Below are 21,745 nucleotides of genomic sequence, written 5' to 3'. Positions count from 1 at the left end.
TTTTGAGTTCTGTTCACTGTAGGACTCTTTAGGCAACCAGAAAAAGTTCTTCTATGACATTTCTGAGAAAACCCCCTTCAGGAACCTTCACTTTTAAGAGCGCAGATGGACCTGGTTTGAGGTCATACCAGATTAAATCACAAATCACCAATCGACATACACTAATGGAGAACATCCATCAACGTCCAGCTCTGCAAAAGAGACACGGCCCACTGTGACAACACCCTGTCCGCTGATATCACAGATACAGAGACCCCCAGACTCGTTAGGGCATCTATTATGCTCAGTCATTTTTCACTCCGAAATTTACCTAATGGAAGTCACTCCCAGTGGGACGGCATGCGTCAATGCCCTGGGCGCCGGACTATGAAGAGCAGTGCTTCAAACTCCAGTCCATCTGATCTTTGCTTCATCATTTATCTACGTTGACCTCAAAATAATCAGTGATTGAGTCATCAGACCTCAGCTCACAAGCTTCCCATCTTCCCATCTGCTTATCACTGAACATCTCTCAGCAGCATTGTTTAATTGTTAGTTCAAGGGATAGTTCACCCAAAATGAAAATTCTGTCATTAATTACTCATCCTCATGTCGTTCCTAACCTGCAAGACCTTTGTTCAGCTTCAGAACACAAATTAAGATATTTTTGATTAAATCCGAGAGCTTTCTGACCCTACACAGACAGCAACACAATTATCCAACCCAGTCTTCTAAAACATTTGCCTCTGGGTACTTCTCAGCAGCACCGTTTTACATACCTTACTGCACGTTTCGCAGCAGTTTCAAAGAGAAACGTTCACTAGGCAGTGCTAAATCACAGGTTCAATACGTGAACCCCGGCACATTTTTATTATGTTGATATAGGTACGTATTGCTGTGTTTTTATTACATTGCTTCAGGTAGGTATTGCAGCAGTTCAGAGTTCAAATATCCGAGGACTGTTGCTAAAAGTTGCTCTATCATGTTGGAAATATGCCCTACACCAAACCTAACCCTAAACCTACCCAATAGTGTTAAGAGATCTTTACATCTCGAGTACATCTCCGTACTGCGTGAGCCGCTGAACCAATCTACCATCTATGAAAACCAATAGATATGAAGCTGGATATGTCATACTAACATTCAAAAGCATCAGTTTTCAAATCTCCCAGCATATCAAAATAATTTTTAAGTCATAATATAATACTCTTCAAGTAACTGTGTGAAATTATGCTTGATCAAACTCTGTAAATCATACTTTGTGTGAACAGGAATTAAAGGTGTCAGAGTTTTACTGCCTCTAGTGTTCATTTCTTTTGAAAGCTGCAGTAATATGTACTTATTGGTACGTATTTTGCGTCTCACGAAAAAGTGCCCCTAGGTACGTTTTTGTCATGAGGCCAGGTACCAACTATCATGTTTAAAGGATAACTGTTGCCAAAATGCAACCTGGGCTGTTTTTTTTTTTACTGTAAACGAGACAAACTTATATCTAAAAGCATAATTACGACAAACGAGCCGTTTTTGAGATTGACCGTGATTTCGCTTTGTGGTCAATGGCCGGTGAATGGTAGAACTAGGGGCATAGTTTTGAGCGCATCAAAATCCATATTTTTACAACACTAAGGCGGCTCGACACACCATGAAACTTTGCTCGAAGTATCGCCTGGGTCTCTACACATGAACTCGAGCATTGAAAACATTGTTTGTGTACACAGAGTTTACTAAAAAGAACGTTTTTGAACAACTCACTTTCACTGTTTGAGTTTCCGCTCGCGGCCGTCTTGCCAATCAAGAGGTGTCGATCTCCGAATGCGAGGATGGATAGCTCCTAAAGCATATTTCCATATAAATGCACGGCTAATTCGTTGTTTTGTCGCAAGTGAAAAACAATATTAACCTTCTAGTTGTAAAAAGAGCCTCATATAAGAAACATTAATATATAAGAATCTTACATTCGGAGATCAACACCTCTTGACTGGCAAGACGGGCACGAGCGGAGACTCAAACAGTGAAAGTGAGTTGTTCAAAACCTTTCTTTTTAGTAAACTCTGTGTACACAAACAATGTTCTCAATGCTCGAGTTCATGTGTAGAGACCCAGGCGATACTTCGAGCAAAGTTTCATGGTGTGTCGAGCCTTCTTAGTGTTGTAAAAATATCGATTTTGATGCGCTCAAAACTATGCCCCTAGTACTCCCGTTCACTGGCCACTGACCACAAAACTAAATCACGGTCAATCTCAAAAACGGCTCGTTTGTCGTAATTATGCTTTTAGATGTAAGTTTGTCTTGTTTACAGTAAAAAAAAAACAGCCTAGGTTGCATTTTGGCAATAGTTATCCTTTAAGGCCCAGAAAGGTAGTAAGGACATCATCTGTTTTTTTTCATATTCGTCATACTTACTTATCAAAATGCTTGCCACAGATCCCCAAAAAAATCTAACCTGACCCGAATTTTTTAATGACAGACGAAAATTGCTAAGGCAGTGTGTAAACTCGACTGACACAACGTGCAAAAATTTTGGATGAAAATGTTGGACTTTAATTTTATGAAACTACAAGACCTTTCTGTGCACAAAGAAAACTAAAATAATGACTTTGTCCAATAATTTCTTCTATTCCCTGTCAGTTTTTGACATGCGTTGCATACCATAATGCATGTGTGAGAATAAAATTGCTGAATAAAGTCATTATTTTTGTTTTCTCTGTGCACAAAAAGTATTCTCGTAGCTTCATAACATTATGGTTGAACCACTGATTTCCCATGGACTATTTTGTCATTGTTCTTGGTGCCTTTCTGGGCCTTGAATGTGTCAGTTGCTGTCTATGCAGTGTCAGAAAGCTCTCGGATTTCATCAAAAATATCTTAATTTGTGTTGAACGAAGGTTTTACAGAATTGAAATGACATGAGAGTGAATAATTAATGACATCATTTTCATTTTTGATTGAACTAACCCTTTCATGTTAGCATGTTACTAACCATTTATAAATTATACATGTTTTAATGCAGATTTTTAATAATAAATAAAAATAAACATAACATTATGATAAATAAATTGACAACAAATTTAATTAAATAAAAATACTAATAAATATGTTATAGTCAAACCTTAGAAAAAAAAGATAATGTCTTTTCATGAGATGTGAGTTTTATGGGAAAGGACAGTAATGCTCTTTTCACTGGATCATAGGCGTTGCGGGTGTAAGATAGTGGTTTTGGCTGCAGTGATGAAGTCTGTGCCATTGTGTTTTGGCTGAGACATGGATCATTGGCAGCACTTTCCTGGCCTGAGGGCTGAGGCCCTATCACAGCACTAGTTAATCACAGCTGCACATCACACCCCCATCACAAAATATCGCCACAAACACACTGATAACAGGCCATTGTTCTGTTATGATTTAATTATGTTGCTTAAAATCTTGGGAAGCATAAATTATGTAAGAGAGGCAATGGCATATTCATTGTGTTTTATTTATTCTCTACACATAAACTGTCCTAGTTTATATTTATTTGGATTGTTTTGTGTTTTTTCTCAGTTATACTATGGCATTCGGTATAAAAAGTAGTGTGGTTTTGTGCAGAAAGCATTTCACTGGCATCCCAACTGAGCAAATCAACTTTGAACGTTTTGAGGTTGAGCCTATATAATATAGGTTGTTTTATCTGTTTAGGAAGCTGTTGTTCCCTTTAGATTAGATTTCAAAAATTTCAAAGCTCTCCTACGGACAAAAAAGGAATGCTGATATCTTGCAAACTTGAGATTTGAAATCTAAAGTTTGAATGAGTAATGTCTTCTCTTCCCCTCCCCAAAGTTTGGTTTGAAGAGCAACTAACCATCATATGAATATGGCTACAGGGAAACATTTGTCTCATCTCTAACCTCGGGCTTTACAGAAGCACTGCTCTGGCACTAATCATTAAATCAGAGCAGAAAGAATCTCTGCTGCCTAAAGACAAACACACTGTAGGGGGCAGCGCACTTGCCCTGAAATGGAACTAATGAATACACTCTTCTCAAACAGTCAAATCTTTTTGCCACGTTTCATCTTCTGCTCCACATATCAGTACAACTCAAGCCACTGCTTTTAAATTTATAGCTACTTATTTTGTATCATTTTTGCAAAAACACTGTCTCCCTAAGCGCATGAAGTGTAAAAATGATTAAACAAGCAAAAAATAAAAAATAAAAATAAAAATAAAATCAATATTTTACTGAAGCATGAAGGACAGCTGAACTCAGTTGGCATCCAGGAAAAGTCAATTATATTCTTAAAAGCAGTGGTTTCAGTCTTTTTGACTCTAAGCCCCCCATTATCCACAACATGCTTCTATGGTTTTTACAGTTGCTGTACTGGGACTTTCTTTTTTTAAATATTTAGTTAAAAATATTAGCATATTAGAGAGCATTAGAGAACTAGGGGAAAAATGCCCAAAATTTCATGATTATATTAAATTAATTGACTTCTCTTCATCTAGAAATTACAATATTAAAATAAAGCTCACATATTTTTACATAGTGTTTTCACGACGCGTCATCTATTGGCCATATTGGTGGCACTGAATGTAAACAATGCCACTGAACGAAATGAAACTAGCATATTTTGCTGATTATTGCTGCTGAAAATGGTCAGTTATTGTCATGTTTTGGGCTGTACTAATCGGACCGGGAAAAACATCTGGGGCCTCATTTATAAAGACTTGCGTAGAAACCATCCTTGATTTTATCTAAGAACCTTTCTGATTTGATCGTAAGAGCGATTCAGAGAAAACGAACGTACCACGAAATCAATGCGTACGCCAGTCATTCGGTTATAAATCACAAATGATCGTGGAATTGTGTGCAGCTGAATGTTCCGCCGTCGAAACGCCCCTGCTTAATTAATTAACATATAAAATGAGCTCATTCCTAAAGCAAAAACTCTGTGACAATGGCAAGTAAAAAGGAGTGCAAGAAATCAAATTATAGTGAGGCTGAACTATCTGCAATACCAGGCATTACCACAAGGAAACGGTCGTACGCCAAGCTGGAATCTGACGTGGAGATAAGTACTTTTCCACGTCAAAGACGGTTTTTATAAATCTGTACTTTGACGTGGATTTGATCGTACGAACACTCTAAAGGGGGTCGCACACCGAACGCGCAGCGCAGCGTCGCGTCGCGTCGCGCCGAGGACAGCTGGAGGTATCGCACACCGGACGCGCACATTCTATACGCGCCAGCTCATTTTTAGGCTAGATTCCCATTCATCAATTAGTAGCATTTTGTATTATTACAAGCAATTTCAACATTTCTTATGCTGTAGCTAGTAATATGATTTGTTTGCTCAATAAAAAACTACATGCTATTTTGTTGTGTAAGGTATACTTATTTCTTTTTAAACTTCAATTATAATCGTATTGTTGTTGAGGCAGTTTATTGGAGTCTTAATTCAACATGAGGGTTTGTATTTAAAATAAAAGAATTGTCATTTTGTGGTCAACAGTATTGATATTTTTAAGGACATGAAATGACAATGCCTGTACTGTACATTATTTTATGATTGTACTGTACAATTACATACAGTTCCTCACTATACATTTTACCTCAGATCGTACGTAAACAAAATTGAACATTCTTACCTGAAAAACCGATGACATCGGCAATCTTCCTCCAAGCTGATGAATTCCTTATGTTGAATCTATGATTTGTTGCAAATAATTCTGCCTATTTCTATTTCCCTACTTCCTTGATCAGTTTTTCGTCGTCCATCGCGCTCCGCTACACCGTTATTTAAATGACCTGAATGACGGTTGTGACCTTGTAAATCCAATAGATGGCAGTCAAAGACAGTGAATGTAATAATGACAGGCAAATGTTACATAGGACTTTAGATTTTGCGTAGCCTATGTAAAAATGTCTCGAGAAAATAAAATATGAATTAATTATATAGGTTTACATTTTTTTCAAGCTGTAAACCTAATGTAAGTAGTATTTTGCAGCAGTGGTATCTTGTTTTTTTAATCTAATAGGACGATTTGAGACAAATATGATGTTATTTAATATAAAACTATGCAGATGGCGCTCTGTGGCGCGGCAGAAATTTGAACAGCTTCCTGAGTCGTAGCTGGGCGCCGCGGACAGACGCCGAATGGCGCCGCCGGTGTGCGTATGCTCATAGAAAACTATTGCTGCGTCCCAATTCGCCTACTTATACTATGCACTAAAAGTATGTACTCTTTTTGTGAAGAAAAAGTACATACTTTTGAGTATGTAGCAGAATAGTAGGCAAGCTTCGGGACATACTACTTCGTCATAACTGCTTCTTTAACGGACGCTCTGTTGCGTAGTTACCTGAATCCTGTCACTGTTTAAACTGCCCTGTCAATCATCACAGTTAATATTTATATACATTTGTTTAATTTAATTTCCTACCGTATTAGAGAGAAATTAAGGCACTTTCTTTCACGGGTCTTTCATGCCGATAACTCTCCTCTTGTGTTTGCATAATTATGCATTTAAACGTTAATGACCAACCCTATCATTATAAAAGTTCATAATGTTACTGCACATGAAATATAACACGGATAACATTAAAAAAATATGTTTAATCAGGTTACACATTGATTATTTATCACTAAAACCCCTTTCTCTACCTGTCCGTTGGTCGCGCATATCCGCCATATTTGTAGTTTTTTAACACTTTTTATGCGTGTTTGTAGTTCTAATCGAATCCTCGTTCACCGCGCAATGTGTTGTGGGCAATATTAAGCCGTTAGAGTGTGCATTGATCCGCACTTCGAATTCTGAAGTTAAGTAGTAGACCATCCGGGAATCTTTGGAATACTTTTTTAAACATACTACGATTTGGGACATACTAATTCTATTTTCGAATACTATTTAGGACGGATAGTATGCGAATTGGGACGCAGCATATGTGTTCGAATTTTAAAGACGTGGCGCGACGCGACGCGGCGCTGCGCTGCGCGTTCGGTGTGCGACCCCCTTAAGACTAAGTTTACTAAGTAAACTAAGTCCTTCTCTATGATTTAGCAGCTTCCACACGTTTCTTCCCATGGTTTAGACAGCATAAATTATCAGAAAAGCGTATTGAGTAGTACATTTACTGTGCAATCCATGCTGTTGTTTACATTCGAGTATCTCCAATATGATTGTGCATTTAATGTCTGGCTTCCTCTGTCATCCGCTTTCAGCTATTTTTAGCCTTAACAAAACAGCTAATTTTGCTGCTTGATATTGCAAACTGGTGTCTGACCATACTATTTTAATGTATTTTGTTAATTATAAACACACTGGTTTGTAGCGCAAACAGTTTTAAGGTTAATTGCATTTTGTTATTCTTCTCGTTTTTTTCTCTACAGCGGTTAATGAACGTACATTTACCAAAAACGTCTTACTGCCACATTGAAAAATAAGGTGAGGTAAATAAAGTTGTTTGAAAGGTATATGTACTTAATACACTTTTACAGATCAGCTGTTACAAACGTGAATCGAAGTGTTTTAGAAACGTACCTCAATCATCTGTTAATGTTGCGAGTTATACCATGCCCTGTGTGACTTTTTTCTATTATTATTATTATTGTTCTTCATCCCAGATATTTGTGAAGTGAGTTTTCAATTCTTGGCTCAACGTGTTTGAGTATTTATATTTTTCGATTCTCATTAACTATTAATTTGTTCATGCTCACAAAAACAGATTCCTCATATACAAGTTTAAATTATTCAATGCTAAACTATTGATTTGCTGTCTAGCCTGTTGTTTGAAAGTAGCCGGGATGATGTTAAAATGAAACTGCAATAAAAAATACATTTGAACAGCAGCGGTTGTTAAATATATACTTAATATGACTGGAATGCGTCTATCTGGCTTATGTACGACTGGGCAAAACTAGACTAGACTAGAGCAGAGCATCGTCTAATTTTTTGTAAGTGGCTGCTCCCTAGTGGTGACAAGAAGAATCACACAGCAAAGAAACCGTGAGTGCTTAATGCTGTCCTTCAGGATACAGTTACACCTTTGACGCAATATTTACATGTACATTTGTCTTTGGAGATCTCACAGACACCATATGTTTTGGGTAAAGTTTAAAATCTATTTTCCCATAGTTCACTCCAGTTGGATCACAAGATGTTCTCAAAAGGACAACTCACCCAAAAACTAACATTTTCTCTCCTGTTATTTGAAAACTAGCAGTATATCCAAAATTGGTTTACTCCACAGAATGATCTCAGCTTCCAAGCAAGATTTGCAGTGAATAATGATTTCTATTGTACAACTCGAGAACATTTTGAACACTGTGTGCATAATTAGTATGAGTATTTCGATAGGGTAGACTGATTTTTCAGGGACGATGCTGATACCGTTTATTACAGATCAAGTAGACAGATAACCGATATTTTGTGATACACAGTTGAAGTCGAAAGTTAACATACACGTTTCAGAATCTGCAAAATGTTAATTATTTTACCAAAAATAAGAAGGATCATAGAAAATACGTTATTTTTTTATTTAGTACACCTGAATAAGATATTTCACATAAAATACAGTAATAGTTGGAAAGGGGAAAAAACAAAGAAGTTGTGGGACCCATGAACAACTATCACTAAACAAGCACAACAAAAATACAGCTGTGGATCATCCAGGTAACAACGCAGTATTAAGAATCAAGTGTATGTAAACTTTTGAATTGGGTAATTTTAATAAATTCAACTATTATTTCTATTATTCTCTTGTGGCCTATATGTAAATTAGTGATGGGTCGTTCTTGAACGATTCGTTCAATTTGAACGAATCTTTAATGTGACCCGGGAAGAACGAGTCGTCTCGGGGAGTGATTCGTTCAGTCGCGCATGCGCAATTGCGCAACTATGAACGAACGACTCAAACCCGAAGACTCGAGAAATGAACTAATCAATTCTGTTTCCGGCTCAGGCAGCATAGGTTAAGCGTATGGGGCTGTCACGTGATGAACGAACGACTCAAACCTGTACAGATAGAGGTGAGGGAGCTAATCATAGACTGAAGACCCAGGTAAACAATGAATTAAACTTTTCTTTTTCTAATAGTATTATAGTTTTGTCATATTTGTAGTGTAATCAACGTTTGTACAAGCAGTACATGTGTTATGGAAGTAACACGTAGCTTTTTAATTATATTTTGGTAAAATGAACGAAATGACTCGAAAAAAGATTCGTTCATTTTGCTGAACGGGACTCAAAGATCCGAGTCGGTAAAATGATCCGAACTTCCCATCACTAATGTAAATGTCTTTTATGTGAAATATCTTATTTAGGGAAGTACTATTAAAAATAACATACATTTTGCATGATCCCTCTTATGTTGGTCAAATAAATAACATTTTGCAGATTTTGCAATGTGTATGTAAACTTTTGACTTCAACTATACATGTCTAATGTAAAATGAAGTCAAAATTGAGAACAACAAGGGCCCTGACAAAAACTCTTTAAATGCATTTAAATTATTTTATCGGCAAATCTGTTTTGAAAAAGACTGATACCGATAACCATACAAATGCTTAATATCAGCTCTGATAATCAGTTGACCCCTAACTATTTTAATACCAAGTTGTCCTTTTTAAAGCTTGACAGCTCCTGACCCCTATTCACTTCAACTGTTTGGAAAAGAGCAGCTCAAACATTCTGCTAAACATCTCCTTATGAGCCCTAATGATGGAAGACAGGATTGGAAAAACACTGAGTAAATATTGAAGGGCACACACAACTATATAACTTGATATATTTACAATCATTTGATTATTCATTGTCAGCCACAGATTTTCCTTGAATATCCATTCAGCTTTGGCAACTTAAAACAACCCCAACACCTCACAAAAACAACAAAAAGCACATTCAGAGGTGGACATGAAAAGAACTGGTTATATAAACTTAATAAAGTACAATATAAACTTTAGCACTACTGATAAAATGTCACTGTGGGGACAGTTGAATAAAGCGAGTTTTCTAAATGAAATATATATTAAAAGAAACATTGTTTATATCATAGTGTAAATCAAACTTCGGACATTTAACACCACTTATACAACACGCAATAAATTAAAGTCACAAAAAACTCTTTTTCTAAAACATACAATCTGTTAGATCGCATACTTTTTAAAAATTCATTCAAGAAATACTTTTGTGCCTCTTACACCAATTGCAAACCTGAGCAGCATTTTCCCCCATTGACAGACAGCAACACAGAGCTCAAAAGCTGCAGTGTTACTATTAGCTAAAAATAATTTTATAATCACCCAAAAGCAATCAGCAATTGCAAGGCAGGAGATTTAAAAGGCAAAAATGGAAAATAAGGTGGAGTGAAGTCACAGGGGAGATGACACACACTGTAAAATTTCTCTTTTTGTTTTACCAGTGTCGGGAGTCAACCAGCTCTGGCCGCAAGCTGAGCTTTTTGAGAGTTTCATAACCAACCACCATGACTATTGCTGTGGGTGCTGATGATATGATACGAGCAGAGAGGCCTTTGGTCGTCCCCCAGAATCCTTCCTCTCTGATCAGCTGGTTAAAGGTCTCTATGACTGATGTCCTGCCCTCCACCTGCCCAAAAAAAGCAGTCAGATATTCGCCTATAAGGTTTTATATTTGGCTATAAGAGAATTGGGAAAGGTACAAATCAGAAAAATAACAACTTATAAGTATAAAAGAATCATACATATACATAAAATCAGCTCTGTTGTGTTGCTGGACAAATGCTTTACATAACAAGCCGGTTTTTGATAGTTATCTGTGTTTTGTTGTACATGTAAACAGTCATTCCAGCTATACGTATGGGTTGTCTGATTTTATATTGTTTTTAATGGAAATCACCTGAACCCGAGCCCTGATGACATCCATGGGGTTGGTGACAGTGGAGGCTGTGGCAGCTGCCAAAGGTCCAGCCACTGCCTGTAGCACTAGATGAGGGCAGTTACTGGGAGCCATCATAGACAACTGCTCTGTGGAGACAAAAAGAGCAAATTTCAGCTTTTCTGAGACAGATAGACTGCGGCCCAGAGGACTTCTGTCCATGTGACTCTGAACAGTATTTTAACAAACAAAACATGAACATTCAAAGTACATAAAACTGGCACTGCCACTCAGATACATACACAATCTGCCACTAAACTGAGAAAATTAACTGAAATATTATCATACCTTTAAAATTTTTGGTTGTTTTTTTTTTTTTAAAGAAGTATTTTATTCTCATCAAGGCTGCATTTATTTAATCAAAATACAGTAAAAAAGGGTAATATTGTGAAATATTACTATAATATGAAATATATGTTTTCTATCTTAATATGTTTTAAAAAGTGATTTATTCCTGTGATGATGAAGCTGAATTTTCATCAGCCATTACTCTGGTCTTCAGTGTGACATGATCCTTCAGAAATCATTCTAATATGCTGATTTGGTGCTCAAGAACCATGTTTTGTTATTATCAATGCTAAAAACAATGGTGTTCCCCAATATTTTTGTGGAAACCATGGCACATTTTTATATAGATCTTCTGACGATTAGAACATTCAAAAGAACAGCATTTATTTGAAATAGATACATTTTGTGACAATGGAAAATTCTTTACCGTGACTTTTTAGGGCTGTCACTAATGATTATTTTGATAATCGAGTAATCGGATATTGGATAGCAATAATTCACTTTTTGTAGCAATACAAATAGACCTAGCTTAACAACAGCCTTTAAAATTACTTAAAATACACAGACAATCCACACATAAATGATAACTGTTTAGCAGCATTAACTGTGAACAGACGCTCTGAGATGCACTATGCGCATGTAAATAATTAAAACGCATATTAAACCTGCATCGCATACATTTATTTAATTAAATCGTAGCGTTTGTGAATTCTTAATAGCATTATATTAAGCTTAATAGAGGTATTTTGCTGATTACTCGATACTCGAATGGAATCGAGGAATCGTTGCAGCCCTAGTTTTTACACTTCACAGTGCGATTTAATCCTTGTTTAATATTGACTGAACAACAAAACATGTAAACTCTGGAATCCCTCTGATGATTCTCCAGCATTTGTGTAGGTTTATAAATGATTTACCTTACAAATATGATGAAATGGCATTCCCAGATGAACTTTATAATAAACACAAACTCACAACAATATGCAAAGATGGAGTTTGAGATGCTCCACACAAGTAAATCATAACAGTTTGTGTGGAGCAACATTTTCTGTGGAATGGAGCTGCTCTGAGATGCACATATGTAACCTACACATATGTAAATAATTAAAGGGCATATATTTAACCTGCATCACATATATTTATTTATTTGAATCATAGCATTTGAGAATTCACAATAGCATTATGCTTTATTATGATTTTTAAGGCGACACACTGCAGGTGAATACGGTAAAAAAAATTAACCAATAGTTATTACCTTACATTGAGAATTTTTTGTATTACAAGTTTTCTAAAATTTTAGGTCTAAATATGCAAATGAGACATTATTTAATGAAATATGTGCTAATTTGCATATATTTCCAGTACAAAAATCTAAACAATTAATGAATTCAGTTTTAAAAGTCCTGTTTAAATTATTTGACATATTAGAGTCAAATGTTTTTACAAAAAAAAAAAAAAAAAAAACTTAGAACAGACAGAAAACAATATATATATATATATATATGTATATTTTTTTTTACAATTTTTGGGGGAATAAAATGTTGTATAAAGCAAATTATATATGAACAAATCCCTCTGTAAAAACAATCAGGATATAGACTGGAATAAAAATGCAAAGTTTGGTGTGTGCAAGTGCTACTGAAGTGGAGATTTATGGCTCAGTGTAGGAGAAAAAAAACTCATTTTGGGAAAACGGGCTTTAAAAATATGAATTGTAATTGAAATCTATTGAAAAAAAAAATAGATAAAGTGCTATAAAAAAAAACCTTAATAATGTCTTTTGGATGTTTTCTTTTCACTAGTCTGAAAAAACACTTTATGAAAAACCAAAAAGCCAAAAATCTCAAACTTGACAGGTGCATGAAAAAACAATGTTTCTGCCTGCAGTGTCTCCCCTTAAATGGGTTTAATATATCACGCAGCCTTGGAAAGCGGTTCAATAATGCGTTTTATGGATTCTCGTTTATTGTATGTGCCACTTCCGGTATTTTGCAGATTACTCGACACATGATTTTTAAAAATTGAGTACTGGAATTGACAGCCCTAGTCATTTTTGATCAATTTAATGCAAATTGATAAAAGTAGTATATATTTAGATATTTTACCTGCATAGAAGTGGTAAAACGGCCACCAAACGGCACTGTTGGGGATGTACGTGAGGAGAGACGCCACATATCCTCGATAGAAGCCACGAATGCCATCCGTAGCAAATATCTGCCCGATAATGTCTCTCGTCTGGCCGAAAAATACAGAGTGCTTTGCTCCCACTTTGGGTTTCACTTTAAAGCGGGTCAGATGCTCCCCATGGCCCTGCATCATGAGCTGCTGCGATATGACATCGATGGGAACAGTAATGCTCTGGGCCACCAGTGATGCCGAACCTCCCGCCACCAATGACTTCAGTGTATTGTCTTTCGAATAGTTGGAGACATATTTCCTTACCAGTTCGTAAGTGGTTATGTACGCCTGCCCTGATATGAGTGTGAATGTGGTCACCATGAAGCCCCTATAAAGTCCTCTCAGACCCTCAGCTCTCAGAATCTTACAGAAGGCATCATAGGTGCCAGTGTAGAGAGACTTCCCCTTCTGAACCTGCAGCCTGGTGCGGATCAGAGTGGCAGGGTAGACCGTGGCTCGGATGGCCATGGTCATGAAGACCCCAAATGAGTAGAACTTGCGTTTGTCCAAGTCCTCCCATTCTATGATCTGAATGTTGCGCTTCTGCTGCATGTTTCCTGCCTGTAGTGCCCGGCATGAGTCCTAGGCCACCTGGAAAAGAACGGGATGAATACACATATTAAATAAATGAGTTGACCTACAAAGAGCATTCTGTCATCATTTACTCACCTTCATGTTGAAACTAAACCTGTTTAACTGTGGAGCACAGAAATAGATGTTAGGCAGTATCTTTTGTGGTCCACTAAAAACAGGTTTGGAACAACGTGACGGTGAGTAAATGATGATTGAATTTTCAGTTTCTGAGAGAATTATAACTTAATTGATGACAATTAAACTAAGCATGTTTTAATATGTGATGAGGAATTGAAGTTGCGGTTCTACAAATGTAAGGAGTCTGTAGTCAGGATGTATGAACATTGTAGAACCTGAGTTAACATTTGAACTAATTTTGTTCGATTTTTATTAAATGCGTAGATCTTAATGCAATTTATATTATATAGATGGTTTGCACTAACATTATAGGTTGGTTTCCTGGATGTGCAGCCATATTGGAGATACTCGGATGTAAATAACAGCATGGATTGTACTGTTAATGTACTACTGAATATGTTCTGCCAATTTATGCTGTCTAAACCACGGAAAAAAAACGTGTGGAAGCTGCTAAATCATACAGAGAAGAACTTAGTAAGCAGGAAAGGGTGCATTATTTTGACAAACTAAAGTTAACAGGTGACAAAGAAACTTACAAGCAGTATTAATTAAGATATCAGCCTAGTATTTCACCTACCTGACCAGAAATAATAGGAACAAATACACCCTGGAAATCCTGGATCAGTTTGGCCAACTACAAACACCTTTTGTTCCAGTTTTTTTTTTTTTTGCACTCTTTTCCATTTGTTATAACTTTTGTCAGACTTTAGTTCTCCAAATCTGCTTTTCCTGGTCTGACCGATTAGTACACCAAAACATGACAATAATTGACCATTTTCAGCAGCAATAATCAGCAAAATATGCGAGTTTCGTTCGGTTAATTGGCATTATTTACATTCAGTGCCGCCAATATGGCGATTGATCGCACATTGTGAAAACCCTCTATTAAAACGACCATTCAGCCAAAAATAAAATTTCTCTCATCATTTACTTATCCACTGTATGACTTTCTTTCTTTTGCTGAGCTCAACATATTTTGAAAAATGCTGGTAACCAAATAGTTTGGGTGTCCACTGATTTTCAATATATGGATTGTATGGAAAAACACTATTACACTTCTTTAAATATCTTCTTTTATGATCCCCAGAAGAAGAAGAAAAGTGGATTCACATGAAGGTGAGTAAATGACAACAGAATTTTCTTTTTCATTTTGGGATAAACTATCACTTAAAGACTTACTAAAGAGATACGGTGAACTGTAGTAGTATACACTACATCTAACGTTAGTAAGTGCACTGGTTCATTATGAAGTCACATTGCTAGTGTCGTTCATTAGCTTTCAGTCAGTCTACATGCCTGAGCTAACTGCTTCTGGCTCTCTGTAACGTACACTGGGTCTGGTGCTAACACTATCTCTATGTAACATAATACTTCTCTCTCACATCATTTTCAGATAAACACTGTCGGATTCGACGATTCAGAGTGCAGCTGCTTTGTAAATACACAGTGATAGTCTGTCAGGAGTCTGCTCGCTTTAATAGCATGATATATAACGTTAGTGGCTAGTTAGCACAGCTCTCATGCGGCTGAATGGACAGCCGCGTTCCGCTTTTTTTTAAAATCTGTAATCTCAGATCGGTTAACTGTTACACTTGAGCAACAGCAGTGAATTTCTTACCGTGCAGCAAAGATGATTCAGAGATAAGGCATGTTTAGGCTGACATTGGTGTGTATGTCTAGCAAAAGATAGTAGCACTTGCTACAACCGCTCACTGGGTAGTGAACATGGTAGGGATCGGTGTCGATTGTGATGACGCCGTCTGAACCGACCAATCACAGCTGTCTGGCCCGACTTTCCATTAAAGGTCAAAGTTCATCGACCGGGGTGTCAGAAAACTGTAGGTGTCATGATTAACATGTTATTACTTTAATTACTACTTTTATTATTAATTAAATTAAATTAAATTAAAATTATTTAATTTTCTTTATAAAAGCAAGCCTGCTAACTGAATGTGGTGCATATACAGTCGGGTATGTTGCAAGTGTATGTTGCAACCACAAAACCATTACTACAACTGACCTTATTCAGGTCAGATTTTATATATAATGGGCCATTCTACAGAATTGGTCCAAACTGCTGTCCCACAACGAAAAACATATTTAAAAGCATTTAAGAATTCTTAGCTGTTTACCAAGGTCCTTCTATTATCTATTAAAATCCACAATAATATTTACAAAAATATTTATTGGATACTTTCAATTGATATGTGGCTGGGGTTGAGGTCCCAAACCCAACCCCTACATTTCAACTTATAAAAACAATATTGAAAACAAAAATGTTTGCAATTTATTCCATTGTTTTAAAAAAATATCTTTTTGATTTTTTTTAAGTGAAAAAAGAAAAATAAATGTGAGCTGAGACTGATTTTACCTAAACCCCTACATTTATGATCAGAAAATATTTATATTTCCCTTTTTCTCATAGCTACAAGGTGTGAGTAATCATAATTTTCTGGTAGATGTGTTCAAAAGTCTGAAATACCTGTGTGTAACCTTAAAGGAGTAGTTCACTTTCAGAACAAAAATTTACAGATAATACTTACCCTCTTGTCATCCAAGATGTTCATGTCTTTCTTTCTTCAGTCGTAAAGAAATTGTTTTTTTATGGAAAACATTTCAGGATTTCTCTCCATATAATGGACTTCTATGGTGCCCCCGAGTTTGAACTTCCAAAATGTAGTTTAAATGCAGCTTCAAAGGGCTCAAAATGATCCCAGCCGAGGAAGAAGGGTCTTATCTAGCGAAACGATCAGTTATTTTCTAAAAACATTTACAATTTATATACTTTAACTCTACACAGAGTACACACAGAGCAAGACAAGACAAGCATTTGAGGTTAAAATGTATATAAATTGTAATTTTTTTTTGAAAATAACCGATCGTTTTGTTAGATAAGACCCTTCTTTCCTCGGCTGTGATCGTTTAGAGCCCTTTGAAGCTGCATTTTGGAAGTTCAAACTCGAGGGCACCATTGAAGTCCATTATATGGAGCGAATTCCTGAAATGTTTGCCTCAAAAAACATAATTTCCTTACGACTGAAGAAAGAAAGACATGAACATCTTGGATGGCAAGGGGGTGAGTACATTATTTGTAAATTTTTGTTCTGAAAGTGAACTACTCCTTTAAGGAACGCACTACAGAACACCTTTTTTTCTGCAGTTAATCACACTTTTTTGGGATTTATTTCATAACATTTAGTTTTTATATGTGTACCACTGTTCAGAACTGCGCTAGCTAACCGTGTGCTCATTAGCATCTTTGAGCTAGGTTTAAAAGTATCTAAAATTGTCACTACCAAAACATTTGGTGAAGTTTCGGTAGTGACATAATTGATTTTTTTTATTTTTGTTATTTCATAAATGTATTATAATTATGTCTTTTTTTGTATTTTAGTATGTTTTAGGTAAATTACAATTTAAATATTGTTAAAAAGGTAATTGTTATTGATTTACCTCCGAAAAAAGTGAATAAAATAGAAAAAAAATATATATATTTACTATGAGGATGTAAGCAAAATCTTTCAAAATCAATTATTAAACTTGGTTTTATTTGAAGTTTTACGGAGAGACCATGTCAATTACTGATTCATAAAGTGCGATAGAAGTTCACATGACAGCATGCAGGTGTTCCTATAATTTAAATTACATATGGTCTATTTTTTGTCATAAAAGTGTTACAAACATACAACAAACCAGTCATATTGCTACTTTGATACTTGAACACATTGAAATGTTCAGTGTGAAAGGGTGTGTTGCTTTGAATGATCAAGGTTAACATTACTCTTGTTTTTATAAACCGAGTTGTCTATATCCTGAACACTCCTCCACAATGTTAGTTTGAACAATACTACTATTTACTTTTGCATTTAGTGGACTTAACAACAGTCTATAAGAATATCTTTGTATTCTGAAGGCCTCGAAGTCATTCTTCTGATGAGTGAGCTTGTTGTATAGTGTACACCATAAGACGTAAATCTCCTGCAATGGATGCTATTAGATGATCTTGTTTTACAAGCTCAAATCCAAGGTAGCAGAATGTTCTGGTGAGGAGCACTGTGGAAAAGACAAGAAGGCACAACTTGTTTAAAATTCATCTGATTTTATAGGGTATAACATTTCTGTCAACCCCTTTGGTGAAATGTGAGTTATATTATCATAATAATGTCTTAAAAGACAGTTGACAATTGAGAGTAGTGTAATGTATTATGGTGCTTTGTAACTCTAACTGTAAGACCATTTCCAGCAAATCTAAACCACTCATTCTGAACTTACATTTATCAGGCCTGTTCTTCATGAACCACACAAATACATGATTGATCTTCAGTATCTCTTCTGCAAACTCCAAAACAGCAGTGAGCCTTCAACATTAAAGAGAATAAAGAAAACATATTTACTAATTCCCTTTTAAGGGAAAGTCAGTTCAATCTAAAACCATATTTGAAATGCCTCCTGGCTATTTCGAACATGCATGACCAACTCCTATCTCGAATATGGAAATACTGAGATTTCAAAAAGTGTGAGACAAACTCACATTTTAAAAACAGATTTCAAATCAGTAATAAAACCTGACAAAATTTCCTTATGCGCAAATATTGTGAATTTCAAGTTGGTCCAGCCAATGTGCATGTGCAGGTCTAAGCACACGCCTCAGGACATTGACCATTTCTATGGGAACACAGCAGTTGCAGTGACGCAATTGGCGATTCTATTTAGAAAGTGGAACTTATTACACCACTTTCTTCCAATCTTAGTAATATGAGTAAACTGTCTTGGTCTTCCACATGTGTTTGGCTGTGAACAATCTGCCCTTTTGTGATACAGTGAGAGTGCAAAAAGTACTTACACAAGACCTTTTAGGCCAGGATTAGAAACTTGTGAAACATTTATAACCTCTATTTATGTGACAGCAGTCTGGCTTTGTGATCCATTCACACTGTCTTACTGCTAAAGTAGGTCTTTATATGAGGTGCTCCTCCTGGCAGTATACCAGGGTTATTATAGTTAAAGGGATAGTTCACCCAAAAATGAAAATTCTGTCAATAATTACTCACCCTTTGTTCATCTTCAGAATACAAGTTAAGATATTTAAGAAATCTGAGAGCTTTCTGACACTGCGTAGACACTGATGTCACATGGACTATTTTAACGATGTCCTTGCTACCTTCTCAGTTGCATTGCTGTCTATGCAGAGTCAGAAAGTTTTTAGATTATCAAAAATATCTTAACTTGTATTCTAAAGATGAACAAAATGTATTCTTGTTTGGAACAAACCAAACAGGATATTAAATTTTGCATCAGGAAAATGTTCAGTAAAAAAAAAAAAATTGAATACAGCCCATACTATTCTCTTACCCTTCTTTGGTGCCTTTGAGAAGTTCTCCATTTGGTAAACCAACAAAGAGGCTATGGCCAGAGAGCACAGTCTGCATACTCCATGATAACTGTTCACTTAGCTGATACTGAAAAAGCAGAATAGATGATTCGCTGTCCAGTGAGGTCACCTGCTGTTTCACCGTTAGCTTTCCATCCTGCATGAAAGGGTGACACAAAAATTCAGTTTACAAATTACTTAAGAGTCATCTGTGCTTTCCCATTCAGCCCAGTATCATCATTGCAGTTACATAAAGTCACATTTATCTCATAAACCTGGACAGAATTAGCTGCTAATGGTTTGGGGACAATTGAAGCATTACATTTATCAGTACTAAATGGACTGTCTCAGTTGAAATGGTTCTTTTTAGAACTGTTCACTGAAAGGTTATTTGGAGAATCAAAAATTGTTCTTCTATGGCATTACTGCAAAAACACCCTTTCGGAACCTTTATTTTTAAGAGTCTGCAATATATATATAATAATAAGCATCTCCATTGTGAGGTGGTGACAGCCTCACCTTACAAAGGAGCACATCTTGAGTTAGATCCATGTTCGAGCTTTGCCCATCCGGGCACATCCTCTGTGAGTGAGGAGCATCAGGAGCACCACTGAGGCCCTGGAGCCTGCTGCCTGACCCAGCGGAGTACACAAGCTGAATCTAGAAGAACAGCTCTGCACAGACACAAGACAGAACTTTGAGTTTATGGTCCAAGTAATTCATGTTAAACAAACAAGCCACAAGGTATGGCCAGTGTGACACAAACTCTTATTTTGGCTGCATATGGCACAGGCCTATATGGGCCATTCTACAGTATTATCAGAGTTTAAAAAAAATTTTCCCAAAATTTTGTATGTATGCAAATTGTATAATATCCAAGGTACATGTTTTCAGTAATTGTGCGGTTTGTAGCATTATTTCAATTGTGATTTGTGAGATTTGTTGTATTTTTAAATTAAATTTCTTTGTAAAAGGCACCAAAAACTATCATAACATCTTACTTGATAATTCAGTATACTTTATTTTTGAAAAAACATCCCATGTTTCGGTAGAGACTGCGCGATTTCGGTAGTGACAGTAATGTTTTGGGAGCAATCACATCACATTACAGAATTTTAACCCACATAACAAAACATACTAAAATGCTTAAAATTTGCATAACTGTACTAAAATGTTGTTTATTTCCACCAAATAAAGGATTATGGGTTCCCTTTTGTCACTACCGAAACAATATTGAAATGTTTTGGTCGTGACTGTTACGGTAGTGACAAATTTATGGGATAACACACAAAAAAAAAACAAAGATGCCACGACCGAAACTTCACCAAATGTTTCAGTCAGACTGTTTGGATATGAACAATTTTATATGCTTTTGAACCTAGCCTAGCTCAAAGTTGCTAATTAGCACATGGTTAGCTAGCACAGTTCTTAACAGTTGTGCACATATATGAACTAAATATTATGGAAAAACTCCCCAAACAGTATGTTTACTTATAGAAAAATGTTTGGTAGTGACATTCTTTAAAGAGATTTTTCAAACTTTTGAACACATTTACCTTAAAATGATGGGGCCTTGCTACTTACCATGTAACTATGATAGAGATAGACACATAATGTCACGAAGAGAAAGGGGTCTGGGTCCAGATGCAGGTAAGTAAAGATTTTAATGAAAATAACAAAACAAACAAAGCAAAAGGCCAACACGGCGCAACTGAACATAAACTCAAACACAAAATAAAACAAGATCAAGAATATAACTAAACTCAAAGAACAAAACAAGAACAAGGTCAGGAGCTGAGATCTATGACACAAAAACACTGAGGACAAAACACAATGCAACCATAAAGCAGAAGTGAGAAATGAGAGTTCTTATACTAAAGTCCAAATGGTGAACAGCTGTGAGTGAATCAGTGTTAATTACAAAACATGAGTGAATACTTAGGAAAGTGAGTGCAGGGAAGGGAAAACAGCGACCTCAGGTGGCTGAGGGAAGTCCCACAGCCCAGACCATGACATAAATATTTCCTGGGGTCCGTTCTTCGTACCTCGCTAACTAAGTTAGCTGGATTTGATTGTTGACGATTTCGCGTGATCTTGGATCGTTCGGTTCTTGAAGCTCATCTGGGACTTGCTGTCATAGTAACAGGTCCGTAAGGCTTAAACCTGCTCGGGAGCAGGTTTATCTCATGTAAACAGGATTTAGGCCTGCGATCCTGACAGGTTATGATTGGTTGAAATGGCGAGGTTACATCTGATTGGTTAAAGAGCACGACTGACACGGACTGACTCACGTGGGAAAAGACAAGTATTTTGCAAGAAAGTGTAGAAAATTAT

At 36.2% G+C, this 21,745-nt stretch overlaps 2 protein-coding genes and 1 long non-coding RNA gene across 3 annotated transcripts in view; 1 reads left to right on the top strand and 2 right to left on the bottom strand.

The window, feature by feature from the left end:
- Nucleotides 1-21,745, top strand: part of LOC141331059 (uncharacterized) — a 470,059-nt gene that overhangs the window by 416,067 nt on the left and 32,247 nt on the right. The window lies entirely within an intron of this gene.
- Nucleotides 9,723-15,772, bottom strand: slc25a44b (solute carrier family 25 member 44b). The gene is made up of 4 exons (XM_073837044.1): nucleotides 15,659-15,772; nucleotides 13,257-13,920; nucleotides 10,825-10,952; nucleotides 9,723-10,554 (listed from the first exon to the last, which is right to left on the bottom strand). Exons 2-4 carry the CDS (start codon nucleotides 13,879-13,881, stop codon nucleotides 10,363-10,365), a joined length of 945 nt encoding a protein of 314 aa, XP_073693145.1. The 5' UTR covers nucleotides 13,882-13,920; nucleotides 15,659-15,772; the 3' UTR covers nucleotides 9,723-10,362.
- Nucleotides 17,560-21,745, bottom strand: part of oaz2b (ornithine decarboxylase antizyme 2b) — a 7,186-nt gene continuing 3,000 nt past the window's right edge. The window contains 5 exon segments of the mRNA XM_073837555.1: nucleotides 17,560-18,093; nucleotides 18,313-18,398; nucleotides 19,393-19,568; nucleotides 19,931-20,011; nucleotides 20,013-20,085. Of these exon segments, the coding sequence (XP_073693656.1) occupies nucleotides 17,963-18,093; nucleotides 18,313-18,398; nucleotides 19,393-19,568; nucleotides 19,931-20,011; nucleotides 20,013-20,085 (547 nt within the window). The 3' untranslated portion in view covers nucleotides 17,560-17,962.

Source organism: Garra rufa, chromosome 3 (genome assembly GCF_049309525.1).
Source record: "Garra rufa chromosome 3, GarRuf1.0, whole genome shotgun sequence".
Taxonomy (NCBI): Eukaryota; Metazoa; Chordata; class Actinopteri; order Cypriniformes; family Cyprinidae; genus Garra; species Garra rufa.
Note: the sequence above shows the minus strand (reverse complement) of the source record. Positions and strands in the feature narration are given on the sequence as shown.